The 12,905-nt window shown below is 47.9% G+C and overlaps 1 protein-coding gene across 1 annotated transcript in view; it reads left to right on the top strand.

The window, feature by feature from the left end:
• DPP6 (dipeptidyl peptidase like 6) overlaps window positions 1-12,905 on the top strand; it is a 646,419-nt gene that overhangs the window by 464,358 nt on the left and 169,156 nt on the right. Inside the window, 1 exon segment of the mRNA XM_032840213.1 lies at window positions 6,660-6,712. Within this exon segment, the coding sequence (XP_032696104.1) occupies window positions 6,660-6,712 (53 nt within the window).

The raw sequence follows: 12,905 nt of genomic DNA, 5'->3' as shown, positions 1-12,905 counted from the left end.
AAACGTTCCAAGGGAACAAAAGAACGTTTATAGGATGCTGCCTTCATGAGGTAGCTGTCGTGGTCCATAGGGCCCCAGCCTGAAGTTCGTGGGCAGATGGCGTGCTCTCTCCCAGAGGATGGACTATTGTGGTCGTGGTCGGTAGACCTGGGAATCGCTGCGCTAGATGGGACCTCATGAAATTTCCTTCTCTGTTGGTAACAGAACCCCAAAATGGTGAGGAGATAGACCCTCTGGGTAAATGTTTCATTTTCTCCAAATCTAAAACAAGAAATCTCCCAACTTCCTTTTCCCAAATCTTTTCCAACTTTCTTTTAGAGTTGTTCTTTCTCTCCTTCAGGTTTTTAGTTTTTGACTCAACATCACTGACATCACACGCAGATCGTTTTTCTTCTTTTTTTCTTTTTTACCATCCAATTTCCAAATTCCCTTTCTTTTCCATGTCCAGGCTTTTCCCTGTGTTCGTCTTTCCTGGTTGCCCGTATTTTTAGCCCTTCTCACCAGATCCTTTTTCTTCAGCCATGTGTCCCAGCCATGGTGGTCTTGAGCCCGCTGGGGAGAGCCTTGCTCTGAGCTCATCTATACCCTCTGGTATGTTCAGTTCCCTCTATGAATAGAACATAGGATCAAATAAGAAGGTGATTGTAGATGCCCAGATCACTGGAATGATCTGCTTGGTCGTCCTCACGCCTGTCCTTGAGCTCCCCAGCAATGGCTGACTAGCTTCTGCTTGAATTCCATCAGTGCTGGGGAGCTCACTACCTCAGGGGACCATGCATCCCATTATTGGGACACACCAGTGAGTACAGTCATTGTGCTGACCAGGAGCCCAGTCCACAGCACAGCAATCTTGACTGTTCTGTGGCCTCTGCCCTCCCTTGGACCGGTCGGCTCCAACTCTGCTACTCACAGTGGGACTCACATCGTGGAGGAGAAAGAGGTTCGTGGTCTCGGTACAAAGCTAGTAGCTACCTTGTACGGTTCTCTTCAAGACTGAAACAAGAGAATTCCTCATTCTCCTTTTTTCATGGTTTCTATTTCCAAAGCAAATACAGCTCTTCCCTCCCTCTACGGAGGAGGGAGCTGAGGCTCCGAGAGGTTGCGGACTTTGCCCCGCGAGTGAGTCGCAAGCTGAGTGGAGCCTGTGTCCCACTCTAAAACTGAGTCCTCGTGGTCGTAGCTGCACACGGCCGCTGTGTCCTGCCCCCAAACCACGCCCACCCCCACCACTGTTTCCGCCGCGGCGCGCTGTCAGGAGGAGAACCCCTGTGGCTGCGGGAAGGCGGGAGAGGAGCGGAGTCCAGCAGGCCACCTGGAAGGTCATCGTGGTTACTCAGATGCCCGAAACCAGGCCAGTGTTACCGAGGATAGAAACGTGGTGTGAATTTAAGAGACATTCCAAAGTTACACAGTCCAGTGAAACGTGGAAACCAGTGATACACGGACAGTTTTAAAAAGTAAGGACTAGGAATGGTTGAAGCTAATTTCAGTGTTCTTCTACTGAGAGACCAAGTACGTGGGTACGTATAAAAGAGACCCGTTAGCAGGAGATTGTTTGGTTTTCAAATTGTGGAATTTAGGATAAAAGTTTTGGGTAAAGAAAATATCCACGCTGAGAGGCCCGGGACAAGCTAAAGATAGGAGCCTAGAATTCAAAAGATAGGTCAAGCATGAAAATGCAAATTCAGTAAGAAGCTACCTAAGAAAGCAGAAGTGAATGGGATCTGCCAGACCAGAGGTGTAGACCAGCAAGCTGAAAAACATGCAGGGGGGACGGGTTGGTGCCTGCATCCCTTAAAGGGGTCTGCAGCAGCAGATAGGAAAGACAAGGAGGCTGGGAGGAGGAGAGCGGGAGGACATGGAGGCCGTGACCTGTTGTGGAATGAAGAAAGGAGAGCAGCTGCCATCACCCGTGTGACACTCTGCAAACAGGTAGAGCAGGCGGGGAATGAATCCAGTGCTGTCGTGTCTGGCCGCTGGGGTTGCCCTTGGCGATCGCAGGTGAAGGATGTCAGGAATGCACTTGTTACCAACAGAACGTGTGGCATTGCAGGCTTTTCTCATGAAACGCTGTGATCGTTAAAAAGGAGTCATTCAGGGAGGATGTGACCAGGGATTTTTTGGTTTTGGTGTGCGAGATTTGAGTTCGCTTTTACAATTTGGGGGAGGTAGTGAGGGACAGGGAATGATGAGACATGTAAGGCAGGGTCTCGTGCAAAACCTGTAAGGCAAGAGTCATGAGGCTCGCCAGGGAGCAGAAGGGAGTGGCGTGGAGACCTCCCAGGCTGATCTTGGAAAGGGATCTGGTGGCTTCTTTCTGCAGGAGGGGAAGGCTGGGGGGAAGGTCTGCGGTGGGGCTGTAGGGGTAAAGACTGGATGGTGGACCGGTGGAGGCTGAAGAAGTGCCTCTGGAGGATAGATTGTGCTGGGGTAGGAGGTCCAGGGGGGCGAAGAATGGAGTCCAGGGGACTTCGTTCTTAGCTCAGTACACTGAGCAAGGAAACCACCAACTCGGGTAGGAAATGTCAAGGAGGACTAGGATTACTGGGCTGCTGGCGAGTTAGTTTTGTAGAATATTGAGTCTTGGTGCTTGTGAGGCATGAGGTAGGGATGTCTAGGTGGAAATCTGGTTTAAAAGTGCAGGACGAGATGAGTCCATGCAGGAAGAAGATACAAAGTGAGTCTGCGTGAGTGTGGAATGTGGGGCACGAGTGTTCATGACAAGGCTGAGACAGGGAAGACCGTAGACCAAAAGTGCGGCTCCGTGGGCGCGCTGGAGGGGAAAGGTGAGATGTGTGGACGGATGTTTCAGAAATAGAAGAAGCAAACCAAACGTGAACTCTCCCCACGACAGAGCTTTGACTCGTTATTTTTATTCCAATTATTAAATGCCAATAGCATTTGTGATATTTTAGATATCATGGTATCTAATTTTTTTCACGATATATTAGAACATTTGCTGAAATTGCTATCCCATCTTATGAATGGTGTTTTGGGTAACAAGTTTCTATATATTCATTTTCCAAGGGAAATTTCATAGTGAAGATGAAACCAAAGTAACTCAAATCCATGAACTCCTGGGAGTGCAGTCTTAGAAGAGCAGCTGAACATAGTCTTACTAACTTCCGACTGTACTTTGCTCCCTGATCAGAAGTATTCAGAGGTTATTTTAAAGAAAGAAACATAAATAAAACAGACAGAGACGGGTCGGGGGGAGGCTTTATCTTCCTAAGAAACAAATTCTTTCAAGACGATGTAGCTTTTTTTTTTTTTTTTTTAATTCCTATCAAGATAAGGAATATCTTGCTCTTTAAGAAGTGGTCTCTTTCATGCCCGTGGTTCTTTTGGCTCCGGGTTGAGAGGATGTGTTGCGGAAGAGAATGCTGTTTGATTGTTCCATCTTGGAGCAAAGAGAAGACTGTCACGTCACTCTCTCCCTTTGCTGCTTTTTAGAGAGTCGTACATAAATCCTAAGTGCACTTGCATTTCTAAGGACCCCGTTTGCATCAACAGTTCTTTCCAGAAGGCTCTTTCACACACGTCCTTGGCATATCCACCATCTCAGGCCTGACCTGTCTCTTTTTTAGTCCGTCCCAATTCTGTTGGAATCTTTCTAATTAGTGATTCCGTTCCCAACATAATTCACAACATTTTCCGTCCATACATGTTTTTTTTTTTTTTTCCTTTTTGCCCCATAGTACATACATAGAATGAGAATGGGTAGTTCTCCCTTCTTCTTACCATTGCCTTTATAAGATTATTTTAATTCGGTCTTCTTTTTCCCATTGGCTTCTGTCAGAAGATACTCCCAGGACTGAATTTCAGAGCCATTCAGTGGTATGTTTAAGGAGTCGTGCAAAGATCAACTTCGAGGTGTCTGGGAATGGCATAACCAGAGGACGAATTGAAATCACTATTTCCAGACGGATTAAAGAAATATTCCTTCAATAGTAAAGTATTGTATCTTTGTTATATCTGTTGGTGTCCTGGATTTTTTGGTTGACAGCAGTCAACTCGGACTTGTAACTCTAGTTAAGAGATACACCCTTTGTTCACGCAGTTTCCAATGTAGTGATTAGACACAGACCTCAGATCAAATCTTGCTTGAGCTTGATTTGAGTTCCTTAAGATTCAGTTTTCCTATGCTCAGAATGGGATGATCTTACCTGGATTGAGTGAGTTCCTGGATACCAAGGAGCCTGCATCCCTCCCCTCCGTGGACGCTCGCCCCTCACGCCCTCAGCTTTAATGGCCTCACCACTGCCATCACTGTTCTCTACAATCATTTCAAAGACTTCCGCTATGAGTGGTCTTTCCCAGCACCTCGCTTCCGTACTGAAACTGTTTTGATGAGGAATTCGTCTCTGTTTGTTCGAGAAGTGGCTGGGCATTTATGGGGAGGCGTCCAGTAACCTAGAAGTCTGTCCACATCTGATGTAATAGGTGCCTTTTTCCCTCTGGATTTAGGCTAGATCTACCATTTCCTATCACTGTGTAAGAATCTACCCAAAATGTAACAGCTCCAGACAACCAACACTTCTTATCTTGAAGTTACCGTGGTCAGGGATTCAAGACCCTCCTGAGTGTCTCCGGCTCGTGGTCTGTCAGAGTGTCGGCTGGGGCTACGTGATCTGAAGGCTTGACTGGGGTTAAAGATTCCGCAGGTCTGCGCTCCCTCATGTGACCACAGGCAGGACACCTCCGCTCCTTGGGGCATGTTGGCAATCCGGTGGGGAGGAACCTTGGTCGCTCACCGCATGGACCTCTCCTTAGGGCTGCTTGCGTGGGTCACAGCGTGGCGGCTGTCTTCCCCCAGAGCAGTGATCTGAAGGTGAGCCAACAGGAAGCCACCACACCTCTTCCTACCCGGGCTACACCTGCTATTGAGTTGAGTCCTTTGGAATTAGGCACCACCCCTCCCTCCCTCCTCCTCCTACTTTTCGCCTCTGTTCCTCTGCTGCCCTTCCTCCTCCTTCTCCTCACTCCTCCGCCCTTGCCCTAAGTCATGCTCCTATTTTAGCAAACAGAGGCCACTGTTTGCCTGCCTGGGTCCTCCTGAGCCTGGAGTGAGATGAACCAGGCGAACAGGTGGCGGCGTTGGAGGAGAGCTCAGGCGGGCCGTGTAGCCACACTGTGGGCCCCGACCGCGGACAGAGGCTCTGTGTCTGCCCGGGTTCTGTGCTTGCATCGGAGGGAGCTGGTCCAGATCAGGGGCGGTTTAGTCAAAGCACAGGGCCCTCGGACGGGCGCTGTCTGAGCGGGAGTCTGCTCAGGACCAGCCCTTCCTTCTTCTCCTGGGAAAGCAGTACGAGGTGTCCCTTCCCACACAGCTGAGCTGGGTTTGCGTCCCCCTTCTCGGAGGGCAAGGGCAGGGCCGGAAGTTCTCCATCATTTCGTTGCTTCCTGGCTATTTACTTGTAAGGAAAGCGGTATTTGGACAAGTTTCCCCATCAGATGCCGTCCTTCCTTCCTCCAGCAGGCTACCGCAGGCCACCGCAGGCCCCGTATTTCTGGTGCAGGAGTCTCAGGACCTTCAGGACTCAGGGCTGCTGATTACTTGTATGTCTGGATTCTCTTTCTCCAGTAACTGTGATGCATCTGATCGTCTATAAGTTAATCCGGGGCCCCAAGGAGGCAGGGAGTCTGCGAGCTTGGCAGGGCCCTGCCCATTCTCGTTCTCACGTTCACTCCATCCTCTGCACCCCCGTGCACGCCTCTATCCCCATCCTTCACACTGGACCTCTCTCCCTTGGCCTCACCCATTACCTTCAGGAAGGTGGTTTTAAATGCCGGTCACTGTAATGTGCCCAGACAGGGGGTGGACTCTCAGAAGTCACACGGTGGGAGAAAGAGAGTGTGGTACGTTCTTGCTTCAACCCTGAAGACAATCCCTCACATTTCTAGCCCCGGGGAGGGTCTCTATCCAGAAAGCCGGAGGTGAAGGATGCCAAGATTTCTTGAACTGCGTGTTTTCCCCGTTTCTGGTCATGGGTTAGGGAACTCTGTCCTGGCTCAAGAGTCGAAGAGAGGCTCCAGGTTGTGGGCTATAGGCGTTTGGAAACACTGTTTGGTTACCTTTGTTTTAAAAGTCATGCCCCTCTTGGAATGAGCTCCTGGTGTACTGACCGCTCTCCAAAGCTGAAAGACTCACGCTGCATCAGACAGAAGGACGAGAGTTTGCCCAGGGAAGCCTATCTTGCTTTTTATATTCACTGAGGATGTACAATGGAATTTGCCGTAATTTACAGGGACGCCCACAGTACGTGGGTCTTACAGTCCTGCTGGGTCTAGCTGGCTGTCCGACAGCCTCTGGTGACCTCCTCATTGGTCCTGGGCTACATGTCACTGAGCTGGAAATCTGTGCCCCTGATTTAATCACAAACCAGCCAGCTATGGAGTCCATATCAAGCCTCTGACTGCAGATAAACGATGTGCAGATGAAGAAAGTAAAATAAACAGGATATGCAAATTAACTTTCTAAGTAAATTAGACTTTGCCTCCAGGTCTCCTGATTAACTACTTTACCTCCACTGATGTTTTTTTAGGATGCACAGTGATTTAAAAATATCATGGTCACAGCCTTTGTCTCAACGCTTGCTTTTTTTTCTTTTCTTTCTTTCTTTCTTTTTTTTTTTTTTTTTTTTTTTTGTCTGTTTCAGATATACCAACACTCCTACACTGGATATTATGTCCTGAGCAAAATTCCTCATGGGTAAGATGATTCTTTCATTTTCTTTGAAGGAGAAGTATTCAAACCAAAGAAATGGTAGAACCCTGAGTAGTTGCTTAATTCCTAGAATTAAGGGCAGGAAACAGGGCAGCTTGATTTTAACAGTGAAGGGCCCGGATGTCATGGGACTTCCCCGGCTGACTGTATCCAGCATCGAGGGATCCCACAAGTCTGGGTACTTGCCCATTTGTGAAGCTCCGGTCCTAGGACAATGCCACCTCTCTCCTGTTCTGTTGCGGAGGTTTCCCCCCTGCCGGGCGGGACTGTCTCCCCATCCCTCACCCCGTAATCAGCTGTGGCCCTCCCAGGCATGGGGAATAGCCCGGGAGTCCCACAGGGCTCTGGTTTTGTACACAATAGAGACACCCCTAAGCACATCGCGTCTCTCAAAAATGTGTGATTTGAGACCCAAATGTGTGTGGGAAGGATAGACATGAGACCAGGTATGATTTTACGAGGTTTTCGGTGCTGGGCGACTGTACCCACACACGGCAGAGGGAAGCATTATCAGGAGCTCACCTCCGGGTCCAAAGGCAAAAACAGACCCTGGTTAAAGTTCGCTGACGCAGTTTGTTGAGTTAGATGTGGAGAAGCTGCTGCAGGATTAAGGGAGGCAGGGGTGGCTTCCATTTCCTCTCCCGTCATCCCCCTCCCCCTTCTCCCTCCTCCTCTCCCCTCCTGCACCTGTAGCCTTCTTGTTCTGTGTCTCCTCCTCTCCTCCACTCCTCTGGGGGTTCTTTCAGAAACCTTGGGAAAGGTGAGGGGCTCGGGAAACAGTCAGAGAAATTGAGCATTGCTACCGCCGGTGTAAGTGTTGCCTGTGAACGTGTGAGGGAGGCTTCCTCAATTTCTGGAATGTAAACAAGCAACAGGAGTTGCTAAAAAGTATTGTTTCATGGGAGAGCATGAACCCGCAACACCAATGTTTCCAACTGCGGTCGTCTGCTTTCTACTAAGTTTAAGTAGAGCATGGGCACCTCTTTGGAAAGCAAACATGGAGAAAACGAGTTCATCTGGCCTTCAGACAAAGGAGAGATGTGTGTAGAGGGGCGGCAGCCTGAGAGCAACAGCTTCTGTGAGACGAGTAGACAAACCACATTCAAAGACCCTGAAGGCGAATCACTGGTAAAAATTAAGCATCCTTAGGAATTTTTCATTTAAATCCTATTTTAAATAGAAACTCGGGAATTTTTCCAGTATTTTCTGAAGCAGACCTGCATCTTCAGAACTCACGGCAGGCAGGAGTATGATTATACCTTGAGATTTATGTACCTGGTGTCGGAAGATTGAACGTATTATAGATGATGGATCGTTCGTTCCATCTTCCATCAATTTGTAAAACTCAGAACTGTGGAAGCACTTTATGCTGAACCCATTGTGTTAACACACTGCATCAGTCAGAGTTTAGAAGAAGTAGATTTGGACAACCTGACCCAAACCAGCGGCAAAGCGGAGGACGAGACTTGGTTTCCGTGTTGACGGTGATGAGCTCCCCACAGAGAATGTCAACATGTAACAAGCTGCCTTCGGTATTTTTAAAATCATCCCAGTAGTGGTAATCGCCATCATTTGTAGATTGACTTTCGAGTGCCTTCACCCCAGCACAGCAGCCGCAGGAAAAGCGCTCCCTCCCCCATTCCCAGTGGGAGCTGTAAGGCAGGCCGCCCCACATCTCCCAGCTCCATCTCCCAGCTCGTGCACAGCCTGGCTGACCCAAGCCCCGTGCTTTCCAGGCATCCCCTTGAGCTACGTTAGAGCTGTAAAGATCAGAGTTTTAGTGGTGCAAATTCATTTCTTTTCTGAGGACTCTTACACGGTCGAAAGACGTAGCAGATGACTTGTGTCCTTTACTGGGAAAAAAAAAACCCCGTGGATGAGAAGGTCCGTGGCCCTCCCAGCACCCTGTGAGCTGACACAGAATCTCCAAAGCTTCTCCCTCCTTGTCATGATCGTTTATGGAAAATGAGTCCATTCATTTCATTTGTCGTCAACATCTGATTTGTATTAATGAGCCTTCAGGCCTCATGGTTCTGCAGCTTCCGCCACTTCTCCGGGCATCACCGGAACAAGTGCTCCTCCTCCAGAGATAGCGGGAAAAGCATGCGGCCCACGGATAGCGGGAGAAGCACGCGGCCCACCATCTGAGGCCTGTGCTCCACGTAGATCCAGGGTGGAGAGGAAGGCACAACTGTGTTTTTAAAACAAAAATTAATCTGGTTAATTTATCAGGATTTGCATTATTTATCATACCAGAAACAAAGAGCTTCCCTTGGTGCTTCTGAAGACACAGATCTGTACGTTTCTCCCACGTTCTCACTTCTCTGTCCTTACTTCTCCCCCAAAGACTCCACCGTGAGCCCGAGGCCACGCGGTCTGCAGGACGGGATTAGCCCTCCTTTATAACTAGAGTTTTGTCTTGGCTTCAGGCTTTCCGGCCAGTCACGGAGAAAGCTCGAATTAATTTTTCAGTGCTCTCTAAATCTGGTTCCCTGCGTTTTTGCCGGTGGCAGAAGAACTCGAGGAAGGGTATGCCTTTTTCCCCGTGTTGTTCACAAGCCAGGAGAGGAGCCCCCGGTCCCGTGAACTCACTTCCTCCTTCAGGGTTTGGCCCTCGGTCTGCGGCGGGAACTGAGCCCCGTCCTTGCGTGCGCGCCGGCTCGGCTCGTAATGAGAATCCCAAGGCGGAGTTGTCATGTATGCAAAGATCTAAAACTGAAGGGAGAATCTGTTTCACTTGCACATAGTAAATGTTCAAGAAGCATATTCTTAAAAGACACGTATCTTTTACACAAATCTGTTTGCTAAGCCAGATTTAAAGCTAGTCATTCTTACCATAAAACATTTCACTAAGTTTTTGTATCAGAAATTCAGCAACATAAAGCCATCTTCTGTGATAGAGATTATAGCCAGCTGAACATTCTCTATTAAGAACCCATCATGTGTTTTCATAGAACTATTTTTGTATGCTCGGCTGCTTCTGGAGGTTTTCCTGACCTGACATTTTTCTGGAATTAATGTTTTTCTTTGGCCTGAGGGCTTTTTAAAAATATATATATATTTCTGTATGATTACAATTTCTCATCAGGATCATCCTGAAAAGCATATGGACTGGGGAAAATTACTCCTTTTATAACATAAATCAATTTTAAGGAAAACCTGGCATATCTCTTAATTGGCTGGCTTTGGCAATATGGGGTTTAGCAAACAAAGTAATACTAAAACAGACACAAAGAAACATTGGAAGGTATTTTTCTTACACGCCAGGGCAACTTTGATAGATATCATTGCCCTAAATTAGCTAGCTTATTTACTGGTATTTTTCAGTCACCACCCATATTTATATAAAAATTGCACTCCTTTGGGATTCTTACTGACTTACGAAGTTGCATTCTGTATCTGTGAAAACTGTAAACTGTGACATAGGTCCTCCTGCGCAGAATGACACCCCAACGTTAAGGCTAGGGTACAGAGGAACGTTCCATTGATTCAGAAGCTAGACATCTGGGCTGATAACATATGCTTAGCACCCAGCATCTTGCCAACAGCATGAGGCAGGAGGTAAGAACGTCACCCCTGTGGCCACATAGACACGAATCTGAACTCTCCATCTGCTGCTGACCTTGACCATTGTGGTACTTCTGCAGACCTCAGTTTCCATATTTTTAAAAAGATGACAATGCTGGCACTCTCCTCAGGGGCATCTTATAAGAATGAAGTGGAGTGATACATGCAAAAGGCACGGCAGAGAACTTTGCTTCTAGTGAACATTTGGGGATGTTATTTCTTAATATTGTAGGATGTACCCATAGATATTTGTCGTCTCATGATTAAATATTATTTGACTTTCTACCCAGATGAAATCCTTTCTGTTACAGGAAAGGCATGAATTTTATTCTATAAGAATAAAATTCTCAAAGCTAAGGCTTGTTCTATGACACTTGGGTAATTGTAATGCCCATGTGATGTTTTAATGTCTCTCTTAAAAGAAATGTCTGTAGCCTCAAATGTCTATAATTCCCAATGCTCAGTTCCTTCTTTTTTATATCAGTTAAATCAGACCTACCACAATTAATGTTTACGGTGTTCTTGTTTTGACTCCAATAGAAGCAAACAAGACAGTATAAGTCAAGGAGTTTTTATTGAAATGCTCCATGAGTAACAAAAGCATGGTTGCCATCCTTAAGAAGTTCAAAATTCTGTTGAAAAGAAATGGCACAGACTCTGTCATAACACACAGCCAAGTGGCTCAAGTGAGTAACTTAAACACTGAATACAGAAGAGAGGGTTGTGGGCATCCGGTCTCATAAAGGAAGTCTGGCCACAGCCGATTCTGGTGAGTCGAACCTGTTATTTTTAATAGATGGAGACAGTGAGCAGATATCCCAGGTCGAGAGGATCATTAAACAGATCTGACCTTTGCAGCGAGCCAGCATCTTCTGGAATCAGTAGGTTCTACGCTAGGCAGCAGCACAGGTGTTCACATGGGGTCTGTGTGGGTAGAGATCAGGTAGGGTGGGGGTTAGGATAGGCCTGCAATGTGGGGAACCTAAACCCCGCCTCGTGTGGTGAGTCTTTACAGCAAGAACGTGGGGATCCTTTAGTGCAGTTGTGTTGAAAACGGCAGGTCTGAGTGAGTTTCACGTGTATGTACAGAAGGGAAGGGAGGTTTGAAGCATGGATTCAATTAGGAGGCCTGTTGGGGAGTCATGAAAGCTTGGAATGGGCAGAGCCCACTGTGTAGAAACCACATTCAGACTGATTACGGGTAGTTGGTGTTCTCCTGGAAAATGAAGACCGATTTCCCGTATTTATTCCACGTTGCTCTAATTACATCTTGGAGGCAGCCTGTGTCCTCTTGTGAGCTGAGCCTGGTGCATGAGGAGATTCAAAGTAGTGAGTTCACGAGGGCATTGATGAAAAGTCTCAGCTTACTGCATTTCCTCCCTGGCCTTTTTTCTCGTGGATCCCAGGGGTCCTGCTGCTGGCCCCTCCCAGGTAGACACACGCTGGCTCTGCCCAGCCAGCTACCTTCACAGCTGCCAGAATTTGCATAAATAGGATTGTTAGTTTAATGTTCTAATGTGAAGGCAAAATGTAGAACAAAGGGATGTCCTTAAAATATCGCTTTGGTATTTGGCATCAAGGGGAGAGGATCCCAGTGTTACTGACGGGCTCACGGTGTCAGAACCATGGACAGCTCCGATGTCTCCACTAGGTCTCCCTGTAGCCGCATCTCCCATCCTTTTTCCTCCCCTACCCTCCTGTCCTCCTTCCCTTCTTCCTTCCTCTCCAGAATACAAACCTTAGCAAGCATCTTCAAGAGAACATGACTTTAGAGTCAAGTAGATCTGGGAATAAATTCCCAGGCAGCCCCTTTACATGTGTAATCATGGGAGAGTTACTTTGCTTCTCCAGGCACAATTGCTCCATATATATAATGGAAATAAAATGCCTGACTCATAGGGTTCATGAAGAGGTTATAGGAAATCCTGTAGAATAATGAGGTAGTACATTTAAGTGCCTGCTTCCATGTGTGGAAAGCGGTCTAGGCCCTATTTGTGGAGGAATGAAGATCTTCCATAGTACGGCCGAATATCATTAACCGCCCTTCCCTGTATTTGGACACACAATAAATTTCAGCATCAGTGTCAACTCTGATCAAGCGTAAGGGCTTCCTGGAGCTGCGTGTACGTGTAGTCTACAGCTATGTCTGGGCCCCGTGGGATAGAATTTGGGGGTCAGTGCAGCAGCAGGGGAGGGCCTGGAGAGGTGTGTGATGCCTCATACATGCCAGCCCCCCGCCCCCGTGAATGACCACATCAATGGCGCGTGGCCCCTGGACAGGGTGTGCTCCTGGGCGTCCCCACCCCCGCGTGTGTGCCAGAGCCTCCCTGCTCCCTGTGTGGTTGGTGTCCACGTCCTCTGACCCTTCACGGCGGCGTCCACACCCCTCCTCAACGTCCTTCAGCAATAGTCCCACCTCCTGCGTGAGCGTCTTCCCATTTCTCACAGCAGATGGCCAGTCCCCAGTTGACCTTATGTATTCTTTTCTGAATGGAATGTTTGGAAATGTTTTCAATATGCACCTGTTGCCTGACCCATTCCTCTCCCTCATGCCGAGGCCTCAGAGAGAAGGGTGTCTCTGGCAGGGGCTTGACCGCATCTGCACCCAGTG

The sequence above is a fragment of the Lontra canadensis genome, unplaced genomic scaffold, assembly GCF_010015895.1.
Source record: "Lontra canadensis isolate GAN:19392208 unplaced genomic scaffold, GSC_riverotter_1.0 scaffold111, whole genome shotgun sequence".
Lineage (NCBI taxonomy): Eukaryota > Metazoa > Chordata > Mammalia > Carnivora > Mustelidae > Lontra > Lontra canadensis.
The sequence above is the reverse complement of the archived record's forward strand: the minus strand, read 5'-3'. Positions and strand labels throughout refer to the sequence as shown.